At 42.1% G+C, this 15,915-nt stretch overlaps 1 protein-coding gene across 1 annotated transcript in view; it reads left to right on the forward strand.

Annotated features, from left to right (window-relative positions):
• Positions 1 to 2,852: 2,852 nt before the first annotated feature.
• Positions 2,853 to 15,915, forward strand: part of LOC145409781 (uncharacterized) — a 32,566-nt gene continuing 19,503 nt past the window's right edge. The window contains exon 1 of the mRNA XM_080280087.1: positions 2,853 to 3,300. Within this exon, the coding sequence (XP_080136213.1) occupies positions 2,853 to 3,300 (448 nt within the window). The remainder of the gene's footprint in view (positions 3,301 to 15,915) is intronic.

A 15,915-nucleotide genomic window follows, 5' to 3' on the forward strand; every position in this document is an offset into this window, starting at 1 on the left:
GATGTGGAAAGCAGTAGAGGCGACAGGACTTCTGGTGGCCACTGTACAACACACACATTATCGTTTACTAGAGATTAAGCCTTTCAGCACCACAGCGTCGTTTCATTTTAGCCTTCAGTCGATTAAATCCTACGTAGAGGGATTACTTTATGGACGGGGTTGATGCACGCTTCATTAAATCCTTCGCCAAGCTGATGTCCTTTTTATAACTGCTTTTTCTTGTCACCTTCAAACGATTCTATTCTGCAAAGGTAAACATAGAGACGGACGTGTTACCTGTAGTTCCCATTAACCTTTGCACTACGGAGACCCCCTTGTAGAATGGAATAGTACAGTGTGGTGGCAGCAAGACTAAACTAGAGATGACACTCTCTGAAATAATAGAAAGGGATGGACAGGATCCAGGAGGGTTTAGGATAAGGCAGACCAAACGGATTCCATTATGAGAACGTTCAAAGGTCAAGGCCACAGGAAAAGGTCAAAAGCCGAGGTCCCGGGGCAGCGGCAGTTCATAATTTACATCTTAGCTTATACGTTGTGGAGGTGTTAAGGATCAGGCAAGAAGGAAGGGATTCAGTTTAGAGTACAGTCAGTGGAAGGTCAGTGTCAGAAGGCAGGGTCAAAATTCGACTCGTGTGTCTGTGAACAAAATAACTACGTCACTTTTGACCAAATCAGGATCAATCTTGGAGGATGAGTTGAGGATCACCCAAGAGAGTGAGAGGACAATAGGTCAAAGGGTCTGGTAACAGGACAAAGTCAGTTCAACAGTTTTTTTCCCAGTGGAGACAAACCTTTATGGAAGCCTTCAGTTTCAAACAAAGATGACGGTATTCCATTTTACAAACAGTCAAAGTTCAAAGTCACGAGGAAGTTCAAAGTCACAGGAAAGTTCAAAGTTACAGGGAAGTTCAAAGTCACGAGGAAGTTCAAAGCCACAGGAAAGTTCAGAGCCACAGGAAAGTTCAGAGCCACAACGAAGTTCAAAGCCACAAGGAAGTTCAAAGTCACAGGAAAGTTCAAAGTCACAGGAAAGTTCAAAGTCACAGGAAAGTTCAAAGCCACAGGAAAGTTCAAAGTCACAGGAAAGTTCAAAGCCACAGGAAAGTTCAAAGTCACAGGGAATGACTATTGAATGTCAGTGGACGCAGCCAACGCAAACAGTTCTTGTCTGACCTGAGGCACTGTTGACGGAAGACTTAGAGGTGAAGGAAGGATGACGTGATACTATATGGGGAGTAATAGGTCAAATTTGAGTGGCAAGGGACAAGGTGAAATATACGGCATTTAAACCAGCGTGAGTGTTCCTCTCTCTCTCTCTCTCTCTCTCTCTCTCTCTCTCTCTCTCTCTCTCTCTCTCTCCGGCTTGTAAACACTGCCATTTATGTCTTAAGTCACCAAATACCTCGTACTGGACCCGGGGATCGTGCTGGTGAGTATGATGAGAGAGAGAGAGAGAGAGAGAGAGAGAGAGAGAGAGAGAGGGGGGGGGTTGCACATTTACAGTCCGTCGTCCTTTCCTTCAGTGATGCAACGAACAAACGATTTTATTCAGCAAAAAATGGTTAGTAGTTTTGGTGGTGATGGTGGTAGTTAACTTGCTTTCTGTATACCTGTCAGTTTATATACCTCATTATTAATTGAGTCTATCTATCTATCTATTTATCTGTCTATCTATCTATCTATAACATCATAATGCTAACAAGAAGGAATTATTCATGAGTACAACACCTTCCTTTACAAACCACCAAAGGATGCTACATTTTCCTTTGCCCTGTCAACCTGATTTTCAACCCAGTGCTTTCAAAGTCAAATCGAACAACTGCACTCTTGCCTGACCCTTAACACTTCCACCAGTTTTCTTCCCTTTCAAAGTCAAATCAAGCAACTTCATTCTTGCCTGACCCTTAACACTTCCACCAACTTTCTTCCCTTTCAAAGTCAAATCAAACAACTTCATTCTTGCCTGACCCTTAACACTTCCACCAACTTTCTTCCCTTTCAAAGTCAAATCAAACAACTTCATTCTTGCCTGACCCTTAACACTTCCACCAACTTTCTTCCCAATCGGTTCTGACCTGTTCAGGCTGACCTGCCTGTAACCTTGATTTTAGGCCTTTTCCTGTGACCTTGGCTGTTCTCAAAATTTAATTCCTTTTTTTTAATTACTCTCAGCCCGTCCACCAAGTTTGGCCTAAATAAAAAAAATGCTTTAGCTGGTCTTGTAGGTCAGGCTTTGATCTTCCCGCGTGACCTTGACCTATGGCGTATTGTTCTCCCTCCTCCCCCTCCCCCCCAAAAAGAATCGCATGGGAGGTCCCTCTACCTTACCACCAAGTTTGATTATAACCAGAGGCAAACTTTTTGATATATTTTGTACACACACACACACACACACACACACACACACACACACACACACACACACACACGTCGATCAAAACAGTACCCGTTCATGCTTCGCGAGTGTAATGGTGATGATGACGGTGATGTATAAGCAAGGGATGGGATTTTAATTACTTTGATGAATGAAGAAAATACTGATAATGACTCTAATGTTGAACTTTGATATCTTTTCTGACAGATGGCATGTGGGACGGACAGCGAGGACGAGAGAGAAGCAGCACCCGAGACCAGTGTAGAATATCCAGTTGATATCGAAAGTAAGAACAGACCCAGAGACATAAAGAAAGTGGAAAATATGCCCAAACTAATAACAGATTTCAAAACAACACCAAAAATATGAGCATGGGAGATGGGAAAAATATTAAACCTGTAAACGACAGTGAGAGTACGAACAATAATAAAGCCACGTACGAAATGTAAACAAGTTTGAAAGTGGCGCGCACAAGATGGAAAATACGGACAGTATCGAGAACAACGGAGAAGTGAACAGGGCCTTCTTGACAGACGATGGGAAAACTGTTGAACTTGGAAAGGACAGTAACGGCAAGATCATGAACGGACCCAAGGACGAAGGAGTAAAAAAGATTGAAAATGGCCGTGACTCAAAAGAAAACGTTGGCAGAATAGGAAATGGCCTGAAGAGTACCGAACGTGGGATTGACGTTCAAATGTTAGCAAATGGAGATGAAGGGGCGATGAGAGAGGATGGGAAGAAGACTGAGGAAGGGAGGAGGAATGGGGGATGCGTTAAAGCTGAAGAAGTGAGGATTGAGGAAGGGGCAGAGACGGGAATGTGTGGGAGAAGGACGCCATTCTGGGTGACCCGAGTACGTAGGGATCTCGCAATGAAGCAGTTTATACCCATCAAGGTGCTGTTCTTCCTGCTGTTTGGAGGTACGTGAGAGCTGCTTGTGCATTTTGTTCACTTTTTTTCTCAGGGGAGCACTGGTGGCAAGTGGTGGCAACCATCATCCACTCACTTGATATGGTGCTGCCAACTTCTTCCTTCACCTTTACCCTTCTTTTTCTGTCTGCCCTCCTCTCTTCAAATTTCTCCCATCCTCCCTGTTATTTTTTGCTACTTGTTTCCTCTTCGCGTGGCTCTACACTGACTGAATCCTAATGGTTTCCTTTAACCCAGGGAACCATTTATAACGCTGGGTAGTAACCATAGAACGGGGTGATATTGAGCCAACTATTTTGTCCCTGTTAACTGTGAGGGGAGACGCAAATGCCGCGTCCGTCGGGAACCAAATCTTCACACTCTTCACCGCGCCTCGCTGTTTGCTGCTGGGAACATAGGTTCACTGCACAGGACAGCCCTGCGGGGATAGTTGTTTGCCTGAGGTTGATGAGTCTGTTATGCCAGACAGACCAGGACTGATCAGCAACAACTAGGAAACGTTTATCATTTATTCATTAGAAATACGTTTATCACTTCATTAGAAAACAGTACAGTTATCTCTGCCTTACGCAATATGGCTGACTCACTAGAAGGCAGTACATTTAACGTCAACTTATTACCTTTTTATTACCAGGAAGCAGGTCATTTACCAAGTATCTGTCATTTATTTCACTCGAAGCCATCCATGAAATATGTTTATCACTTGTTATTCATACGTCACTAGAAGGCAGGTTGCACTGGTGAAGGAGCTCTGCATGCTGCTGTTTATTGGTCCAGTACGGTAACATCAGCGCAATACTAAACTGTGTCTTATCCTGCGTTACCTTACCACCATCAGCATCATCTGTTTTCATCATCGTCCCTTCTTATCAGTGTTTATCTATTTCTTTATCCCTCAGTGTGCCTCCACCCATCTGTGTTAGTGGAGACATTAAGTGATTGGTTTGTCCGTACGTGCTGGCGTGTGTAAAACTTTTCTGGGTGCGATATCGCCTGAACCCATTACGGATTTCCACCAGACTTCTGTCAGTGCTGCAGTATGAGATGATGAATTGATTAGGTCAGCTAGGTCAAGGGTTCAATGGTCAAGGTCATAGGGGGTCGACTTTGATGGTGCGAATAGTGTCTCTGGTGATGTAAACACTATATTTTCAAGGTTTAGAGGTATTAACCCAGATATTCAGTTCATCTCATGCACACGTCACAGTTTAGCCTTGCGTGCTGAAAAAACTTTTGGTATTTTGCCTGCTCCTTTGCTCTATCTAATTTCTGAAATACTCCACTGGTTCCATTTAAGTTCTTTGCACTGACCAGATTACAAGAAAATGTATGTCATTTTGAACTGTGGAAATGTATATAGTGAGAAGTTTGTACCTCCAAGTGCCACACGATGGCTTGTGCAAGGTAAATGCATAGTTTTTAAATTTACCCAGTAGGATGAGCTAAAGGCATATTTCTGCTGTATTGATAACAAAAACTGTACTGCCCGAACACTGAGCAATGTGCTCCTTGATGAAGTTAATAAGATGTATATTACTTTTGTCTGTCCTCTTATTAAAACTGAAACTCTAGCTGCTTTCCAGGCATCAAAGCCTGATCCCACAAAGTAATTTCAAGAACCTGAAGAGTAAAGAGACTTTCTGCTTCAAAAAGTATGCAAGGATTTTGGCCAGCGGCAACTGCCTTGGTTATTAAGTGACTAAGCTTGGAGACAAATTTGAACATGACTTGAAGTCCAGCAACACTGGTAATCAGAGGATAATTACAATCCAGCAACGCTGCCATGATTTTATCCTTGAGGCAGGAAAACAGATAAAAGAACTGAGAAGCCAATTGTGAAGATGAATTACATTAAATATCTCAGCCCTAAGAAATGTCTCAGCCAAATGAAACCACGATTTAGCAATCTTCCCTTGGAAAAACTGGCAAGAGAAGAAAATTTCGATGTATAAAAAAAGTTGCAAACCAGTATGAACACATCTCAGTGAAAATGAAGCGGCAAGAAGAATTCCCTGACTCAGAAATATCAACAGACCCTCTAAGGTTTAGGATATTTCTTTTAAATTAGGACAATGTAATAGGAGAAAAATGTTACCTAGAGTTGGCAGCTATTACAGTCAACTCACGCTGTATTCCTCTAAGTACAGGCTTCGTTGAACGGGTATTTTCTTGATGTTACAAATGTGAAAACTAATGCAAGAAACAAATTAAGCACGCGTTCCCCTGAGGCAATTCTAAGAGTCAGAACACACCTACACGACAATGAAGTCTGCTGTCGTAACTTTGTACTATGCAAAAAAATGCAAGCACGTTTCTCAAGCAAGAGTTACGAGAAGCTGGAAGGGAAAACATCAGTCGAGGCAACATGTAGAGAGGACCATGCAAGCCCCTCAACTCCCACTGATGCAGACGAATTCGGTGACGGTTTTTTTTACGAAATTCTATCAGTAAATTATTAGACTACAGGTATGCGTGATTTTTGTTTCTAATCTATTAATCTCTCTCTCTCTCTCTCTCTCTCTCTCTCTCTCACTTTCTCTCAAACGTCCTGTTTTTTACGATGCATCTGTTCTTTTTTTTTTACGCAAAGACGTCTGGCAACCTCGGCCAAGGATATCTGTGTTTGTCATGATCACGCTCTGAGTGGGAGTGTAACCCTTCCGGCCTTCATAGTCACGCTTGCCTTTTTTTCCAACTTATTCTTTAGTTCTCGTTATTGACTATTTTGCTTTTGGCCACCACCCTTTACGTCTTGTTTTATGAGATTGTCCTGTAGATTCGATTATACAGTATGTTGGAATTTCATCACCAGTAAAAATAACTCTTTTGTTTACTTTAGTCTAAAATTGCCTTATATCCATTTATGAAGGCCGAGTTGTAACTTTGATGCTAGTCAGAAAGAAGTGCCAAGGAAATAGTGTAGAAACCTTGTGTTATCCTTTTCTTCCACTGGACTACGTGAAATATGTTGCAAAAGAACGAAGGTCCAGTACAGGTTGAGGTAAAAGAGTATAGTTGCTCCCCAGTAATGTCACCTTTTTACTAAATTCAGTGGACACTCTTCTGTGGTGCATTCTAGTATTTCACTGTTTTTTCACCGACCCACGGCTTTGTTTTCCCCGCCTGAATTTCATCCCGTACATTTATATCACATAGAGCCAGGATTCCGAGGGCTTGAATGATGAGTGAATGGAAGCGAGATCCCATTGCACTAGGCAAATTTGGGCTGTCTGGACGTTGCTACTCCTCACCCTGTCATACGATGGGAAAGGAGGTCCGGATGATGATGATATTTATATGTGGATAAGAATACACTTTTATATGTTTATTTTCGTGATTTAATGACACTAGTGATGTAGGCATGATTTTTAACTGTGGATTTTATTTTATGCAATACTTCTTCCTCAGTATCATTGATTTGGTATGTAAAACAAGTATTACGCAAGTTTCTCTGCATTTTAACCCTGAAACCGTTGAGCGATCGGCTGTGCGTTTCATATTCTTTCGTGCCGCTAAGCCTCAACTTCAGTATATTGTGCCTTCCTCCCACGTGCTGCGAGATATACACGGTAACAACACTTATATATTACTTTTTTAGACTTAAAGAACTGGCATTATCGGATAAGTATGTATGGAGCTACAGAACTTGGTGAAATTTTTTGGCCTATCAGATGGAGTCAGGATTCCGCGGGCTTGAATGATGAGTGAATGGAAGCGTGGCCCATTGAACTGGACAAGCTTTGGCTGTCTGGACGCTGCTACTCCTCACCCTGCCCTGGGGTGGGAAAGGAGGTCCGGATGATGATGATGATGATGGCGATTATTCTTCCTTGTGTGCATTACAGGAAATACAACAAAGGTGTGGCAGTTGCCGGGTACAACTTTCTGAGGGGAAGTTACTAGGAATCGGATCAACATTTCTCTGGGCGATTGTACCTTCAGTATTCAAAGTAAGAAAGTACGCGCACTGGCTTTTGTTTAGATATAGCCAGTCACAAGCCATCAGTCTGTGGAGATCTGCTGCTGTGTCCCATACGAGATGTGCTGTTGTGTCTACTTTTATTTATTATTATTATTATTATTTTTTTTATTTAGGGTGTGCTGTTTCTTCACCTACGAATCTTTGTTTTTAATAATGGGCCACCACATCATACTCCCAACTCGTTCAGGTTTTAATTTGTGTCACGTTATCTTCCCATTTGCGTATTGCCCATTTCTGAACTCGTAACATTCATTCTGCGCTCTGTTGGTGTAGATGCTCGTTCGTTGTTACTGGCCTGCATTTCTACTGAACCATGGATGATACTCCTCATCAGATGCAGCTTTACATCCAGTACCGACCCAGAGTTGATTAGTTGGCTTAGATGAGAACATTTTAACGGCTTGTTGTAGACCGGTCCAGTCTGCATAACCCCCTGCCATACAAAGCGATCATGATTTTTTATCTTCCCAGGTTCTGATTTGGCGATTACTGCTTGCTGGTCACATGAAGCCACATTGATAGAGGAGAGCACTTTATTATACATGGTTTTCCAGATTATATGCCACCATGAGATTATTAGAAGTCTCCAGCCATCAACATATACTGAAAATGTTGTTTAGCGAAACCTGATCCAAATCATTCCTAAAAACTCAAGTGGATTCCTTGTGCTAGTTTTTTTTTTTAATGCAAGAAAGAAGGAACCAAAGGCCAGGAGCCCGCAAACTGTTCCATCCAAGAAAAAACAAAAACAATACAAAAGACAGCCAAATCAAGATCCGTTCATATCGAGATGCCTGGACACACTGCGTTTGAAAGTAGGAAATACAGACAGAGAGAAACAGTTCCAGAGTTGACCTGTTGCATAAATGAAGGCCTGGGAGTAACGGTTAACTCTTGCATTAGAGAGTTGGACAGAAAAGGGTTGATAATTTGTTGCCTGCATTTTTACCGTATATACACTGTATATACACTGTATATGGCTAGTGAGGGAGTGATCGCCCTCTACCTACACAGATCAAAAGCCCTCGGGAGCAGGGGGGTGGTTGCTTTCTCAGGCAGAGGAACTCCTTGAGAGTGAAATGGCTGGGAAGCATGCCGGCACATGACTGGCTACAGCATAGCTGGGTCTTTCGGGTGTGGGCAATCAGGCAAGTTAGCTGCCTACTGCGACTGCAACACAATGGCGAGGTGTTCAGGAAGTTAGCCAAAGAAACCTTGATGGACTCTGAAAGAACAACAATGGCCCCCAGTCCCGTGCAGCCCTTGAGTGGGAGGGGGGTGCTAAGAATCTCACGGTTGCCTCAATTACAATCTAATTCCTTTGTTAATGCAAAAAATACAATTAAAATTGGTAACTGGAATGTGAGAACGCTAAATCATGACGGTAAAATCGATGAGTTAGTGAAGGTTTGTCAAAATTACGGACTTGATATTTGTGCTCTGACAGAAACTAGATTAACTGGAGTCGATAAGTTGGATTTGGAGGATGGTATACGTTTATTGATATCTGGCCGACATGACGGAATGCATTATCAGGGAGTAGGATTGTTGCTGGGTTGTAAGGCAAATAAGGCTTAATGTGAGTGGGATCCTATAGATGAGCGATTGTTATACGCACGGTTTAAATCAAATCATGGCAACATCAGTCTGTTTGTGTGTTATGCACCTACTAATGATGCACTCGATGAAAGGAAAGACACATTTTATGAAAAGTTGCAAGAAGGAGTAGGAAGGGTACCTAGACATGATGTTTTGATCTGCGTTGGAGACTTTAATGCAGTAATGGGCTGTTCAAATGAGGGATTTGAGGCATGTATGGGTAAGATGGGAGTTGGTAGTAGGATGAGTGAAAACGGAGTGAGGTTTGGAAGCTTCTGTCTAGCAAATGACTTAGTCATCGGGGGCACACTCTTTCAGCATTGCAATATACACAAGACAACTTGGGTGTCGCCGTGTGGAAAATATAAAAATCAGATTGATCACATCGCTATCAGTAGGAGGCATAGAAGTTCTCTGCTAGATGTTCATGTTAAACGGGGAGCGGATATTGGTAGTGACCATCAACTCAGCATTGCAAAAATAAGGTTTAAACTTAAAAATCAGAAGAAGGAAAAATCTGGTGTTGGTAGATACGATATTGTTAAGCTTAGAAGGGAAGGAGAAGAAAAGGAGGAATTCAGATTAGAATGCAGAAATAGGTTTTTGGTGTTGGAAACGTTGGAAGAGGGGAGAGAAGTGTAGATGAGATGTGGGAGGATGTGAACAAAGTTTTGCATGAGACTGCTGAATGTACGATTGGAAGGAGACATAGATTCAGGAGAAAGAAATGGATATCAGAGGAAACGTGGGATATGATAAAAAAGAGAGGTGAGGCTAAATTGAGGAGTGAGATGCAATGCGTTGATGAACGAGAGATTGAATTAGCAAGAGCTGCGTACTGGAGTTTGAATTCAGAAGTAAGAAGGTTGGCTAGGAGAGATAAAAGAAGATGTGTGGATGAAAAGGTTGCAGAGACTGAAATCTTAATAAACAAAAATGATGGACAGAGTCAAAGAATAGCATATGAATCGATTAGAGAACTGAGTGGTAATGCAGGTAAACGCAAGGAAATACCAGTTAGAGACAGGGAAGGAAATTTATTGACCAAAGATGGAGATATTAAAAATAGATGGAAAGAGCATTTTGAGACAGTTCTTAATAGACCAATACCACCAGAAGAGGATATACCGTCTGCTCAGGAAGATTTAAATATAGAAACAGGAGAGTTGAGGCTTGCAGAAGTGGAGAAAGCAGTAAAACAGTTAAAGAATAATAAGGCACCAGGGGAGGATGGTTTATTTCCGGAAATGTTTAAAGTGGAGGGGGATAGATTAATAATGATCTTGACCAAGCTATTCAATAAGATATGGGTGACAGGGTTACTACCATCAGTTTGGAAGAATGGTGTAATTGTTAAAGTTCCGAAGAAGGGAGACCTGAGTGAATGTGGTAATTGGAGGGGAATCTCTTTGTCACCGATAGCTTTGAAAGTTTTCAGTAGAGTGTTGTTAAATAGGTTGGAGCCGGTGGTTGAGGGTATTCTGAGGGATGAACAGGCTGGTTTTAGAAAGGGACGTGGTTGCAATGATCATATCTTTATAGTTAGGCATTTGATGCAGCAAGTTAATGAAATGAGAGTACCGTTAAGTCTTTGTTTTGTTGATTTTGAAAAGGCTTTTGATAGTGTTTCGAGAGAGACTATGGGGAAGATCATGAGACATTATGGAATACCAGAGGAGTTTGTGAGGGTCATTATGAACATGCATGAGGACACATTTTGTAAAGTGATGGTTGATGGTTGTCTGAGTGATTCGTTTGAAGTCAAGTCCGGAGTAATTCAAGGTGGTGTTCTATCGCCTTTACTATTTATATTGGTCATTGATTACATTATGAAACGCGTTGGAACAGAAACCGGTGCAGGTATACTTTGGGAGAGAACAGGAAACTTTTGGATTTAGATTATGCAGATGATATAGTTTTGATTTGTGATGGGCCAGAAGAGATGCAGAGAGTGTTGGACTGTTTGGTGAGTGAAGGTCGCAAGGTGGGTTTGGTTATTAATTGTGGAAAAACTGAAATAATCAATATGAATATGGAAAATGAGCAGGAATGTGTAATTGGAGGTATGGTTGTAAAGCAAGTTGATAGGTTTAAATATTTAGGTACTTATTTAGCCAAGGATGGTTCTTTGAACTTTGAATTCGAGGAAAGGTTAAAGAAGGCTAATCCAGGCAATGGGAATGCTTAAAAATATTTGGAATAATAACAATTTTTCTGTGCATACAAAAATCAAACTTTATAAGGTAATGGTTAGGAGTATCTTAATTTATGGACACGAGTCTTGGTACAGCACAGTGACTATGGAAAATAAATTCTTGGTGTTTGAAAACAAAGCACTTAGAAGAATATTAGGAGTTAAGTGGTGGGAAAGGATACCAAATAGTAGAATTAGAGAAATAACGGGAGTGCAGCCAATCGATGAATATGTTAGATTCTCACGATGGAAGTGGCTAGGACATGTGTATAGGAGACAGGGAATAGTACGAGGTACACCAGGGTGGGTGGCACTTGGTAGGAGAGGTAGGGGAAGGTCAAAAGAGACGTGGGTGAGGACAATGAGACGGGAAGCTGGAGATGAGTGTTGGGGAGATCTTGAGGAGTTAGCACAAGATAGGATGTGGTGGTGTGAGTTCATCGAGGCCCTATGCATCCCCGAGGGTGCCACAGGAAATGATTGATTGATTGATTGATTTTTACTGAACCATGAACGATACTCCTCATCAGCTGCAGCTTTACTCGTACATCCTGTACCGACCCAGAGTTGATCAGTTGGCAGAGATGAGACAACTTTCTAAGGGCGTGTTGTAGACCGGTAGCATACACCTCACCATCCACTTTGCCCATCAGCATCGGTCGGTTTGAACACCATTATCTCCACTGCATCAGGAATAGGATGGTAAGGGGTCTGGATATCTAGATTCTTCCTATTACCCAAGGCTGTCCCACCAACTTGGGTGTTCAGATCTCTTTTCAATGTGTTTGGCACATGATTAAAATCCCACTGAAAGTAATATAATATTTAAAAAAAAAAAAGCGTTCTAGGCAACTTCCACCTCTCCCAGGGGACACAAAGCCTAAAACATTTACCATTCATAGGGGACACAAGAGGAAGAATTCACAATAAGCATCATTATTCCTTTTGTATCGTCTAGGCGGGCTGCGTGTTAGGCTTTGTGTCCTTTGGGAGAGATTAGTCTGGAGCCATTAGGTGACCGAGGCCGATGCATGCAAGCATGTTGGAGTCTCGATAAACGGTACGATACGGTTCGGTACTTTCAGCTGAATCTTAATTATATGCCTAACACGTAATGTAACAGGATTTCTAGCATTGCCTCCTGGGACCATGTCATGTAAGAAAATTTCGTGTCGGAAAATTACATCTGCACTGTTCCAGTAGCAAATCTGTGTTGACGCTCACCCACTTCAATGTGAAAAACTTTCACGTTATCAAAAATGATCAGCAATTCCTTAGGTTTGTGCTGTGTTGGATATCCTGTTTGTTGCCCAGCATATTGGCTGGATACGGCTGTGCTGTACAGTTGACATCAAAAGCCGTGTCGCCTCTCCTGCTTCTCTCTCCATGCACTTGAAAATCAGTGTGGCGAATCCGGAACAACTCACAGCTCATTGTCAACTGCTGCAGATTCATCACACTGATTTTCAAAGTCCATGGAAAGAAAAAGGCGAGGGGCGACAGTACTTTTGATGGTGACTATATCTCCAAACTGCAGGATGATGTAGGTGCTTGGATGCTGTGGTGGTGTCAGGTACTGTTGTTTGCTGTCTTGAGTGCACTGCTTCACTGCAGTGTCAGTTTTGGCTGTCCCAGATCAGAAGTCTTCGTTGTACAGTTTCGTGCATCGTGATACATCCCATAATATTCACAGTGTTACAGTCTTGGGACCTGATCCTGCATGTGGCCAAAGCCATGACACGTGTACTACCTGACTCATACAGAGGAGTAGTGCTTCCGACTGCAGTATATTAGCCCAGTGTCAGTATCAGTAAACACAACTTTGTTGGGTTATATCATCGTAGAAGACCTCTTCGTTGTGATGCTGTCACCTGTTTGTACTATTGTGGCGAGGTAGAGTCGTTCGCTCTGAAGACTGGAAAGTGGAATTCGGTGCTGCTAACAAAGCACTGTACTACGTTAAAAGAATCTTCCCTCTTTTTAATTCAGTAGTTTGATATGGCTGGAATCACTCTCTTTGTCTCGACTCGGCCCTAATCGGTTCCATTCCCATCGTCTTTGTCTATACTACCTACATGCAGAATTACAGAATGTAGGTCAGCTCTAACTATACAGATATATAGGTTTATATATATATATATATATATATATTATATATATATATATATATATATATTATAATCATCATCATCATCAGCCGTTTGAGTATCCACTGCAGGACCTGCCTATCCTGACCGAAGTCGGGACGATACAGCCAGTGTATCTCTACCAAGTGGCTTGGGCTGTCTGGTAGAGATTGTATGTAGGGTGAGAAGTGCTTGTAATTGTAACTGTAGTGTTGTAGTGGCTTTGGATGTGTGTGTAGTCTGTGAACCAAGTGTAATCGGCCCGCGCAAGCCGACTGGGTGCAAGCATACTTTATAGTAAGCTACACTGGTTCAGCCACAGCACCCCTTGTGTCCGCCAATGTACAGTAACACGTGACCGGGTGAACACCCCCAAAGTTTATTACCCTGGCGGTGCGCGAACCCTGGTTCACTATACGAAACTCACACTCTACCACTGTACCACAGAGGCTCCATATATATATATATATATATATATATACAGTATATATGTGTGTGTGTGTGTGTGTGTGTGTGTGTGTGTGTGTGTGTGTGTGTGTGTGTGTGTGTGTGTGTATGTGTGTGTGTGTGTGTATGTGTGTGTGTGTGTGTGTGTGTGTGTGTGTGTGTGTGTGTGTGTGTGTGTGTTTTATAGAACCCAAATATGTCCATACTTATTCTAAAGTCATATACATGTCATTACAGTCTAGTGGCATTCTGAATGTAGTGTAAATACAATACAATTACATCCGTATCATTCATTCAGTCACTCCATCACAACCTCTGTCAGCAACGGAATCACTCACTTGTGCAACCGCTACTAGCATTCAATAACACCGTCAATAGCACTCACTGAACCACTCACTTGTTCTATTATCACTATTCATAGATAGATAGACTGAGATAGATAGAAATAGATACACATAGATTGATTAATTCGTGTAGATGGAGAGATGGATGAAGAAATAGTTAGTCCGAGGTAGACATAGATAGACGGATATTAACTGATTAATAAACACAGATATCACCTGCTGTACATATATCTACATTAAGTCCATCTTGACAAACACTATTCATTAACCAATCAGTTACTTTAGCACTACACTGTACTTATCGGCAACACTTCTAAATTATTACTATCCACGTCTCGTTTGACTGTCGCCTTCATGACTTAGTGTGTTATCCAAAGGTAATTTCAGGCGTGGTTTAAACGCTATCTGAAAATACTGGGACAATTCCTTAAAGTATATTCTCGGAGAAGGTAAATTGCTACTGTTCCAACTTTCCCGTTACAAACTCTTCACCGTCATTCTGTACACTTGGCCACTCTATGTCAACAAAACTGACACCACCACCATAAGCCTTTGCTAATTTCATAGCCTCTTGACACATGTGACACCGTATACCAAGTGACTCCTGTGCATCAACAACTGACGCAGATGTACTAAAATAACTTCGAACATTGGATAAATATTTGACAACTGATTTTTTAAACTGAAGCTGTTATTCAAGAAACCCCTTCCAGTTGTCACCTCAGGCCCCACCTTTGCTGAAAAACTGATTAACATAGCGACGACCACTCCCTCGTCTAGTGACTTATTATGGAGATATTGAGGGTGTAACAACCTGGCAATGTAACAACTATATTCATTTTTTTTTATCGAGGCGAAGATGCACTTGGCAGGCTGGTGATGATTGGCTGAATGCAGCATGTCCGAATAACATTTACTAACCCAAATATCCCCCTCAGATATATGTTGTCAATTAATAATGCTGACGAGTAAAGAGCTAAGGAAGTACTGTTGCATTCAGCCAGGCATCACCGACCTGTCAAGTGCATCTTTGCCTCGATAAAAACAAAAACTGAGTATAGATCCGATCTGCCCTACATCACCTCCTCTGACTTACGTTCTTTTGCAGAGAGAGGATTGCTATGATTCTCCGCCCATAGATTTAAAATTACACCTAAGAGTTCACCTTTTTCAACTGGTCACTTTCTTCCTGTGGCTAATATTCCTAAGCTAAGAATACTCCGATATGTTGCTGTGCCCTGATGTGGATCTCTCTGGCATGATGCGTCAGGGAGGAAGGTGACACACGAGCCCTAAGCGTGAGGTGGATGCAGTTGATTAGTAAGTGAACTTGACCTTGACTGTGCAGATCGGCTCTTCTGATTCCAACTTTCTCACTGTCCACTGTGCAGTCTGGCTAAAAGTGTGTGTTCAGTTACTCCACTACGTCAGCTTCCCACTTAAGCATGTCCGTCACTTTCCTCCCTAATGCCTCATATGTAAGAGAGATGTCTATGGGAAGAGAAACAAGCCAAGCCACTCTCACCTTAGGAATATCAGCCTGCAGAGGAAAGTGACAAGCAGAGGAGGTGAAACATCCTTGAGTGTCTATGGGAGAGGAAAAAACATCTCTTACCCCATGAATACAAGCCAGCAGAGGAAACTGATGAGCAGAAGAGTGAAAACATTAGGTAAATTTTGTGTCTATGGGCAGAGGAACATACCAGGTCTCTCTCAGGCTTTGAATATTAGACAGAGGCAAATGACAGGCACAAGAAGTGAAACATTAGGCGAAATTTTATCCTCATCTGTGCACCAACTCTCTGTACACCCTGACAAATCTCCTGTTCCACACACACACACACACACACACACACACACACACACACACACACACACACACACACACACACACACACACACACACACACACA

The sequence above is a fragment of the Coenobita brevimanus genome, chromosome 83, assembly GCF_032717465.1.
Source record: "Coenobita brevimanus isolate Jiangsu-jjx chromosome 83, ASM3271746v2, whole genome shotgun sequence".
Taxonomy (NCBI): domain Eukaryota; kingdom Metazoa; phylum Arthropoda; class Malacostraca; order Decapoda; family Coenobitidae; genus Coenobita; species Coenobita brevimanus.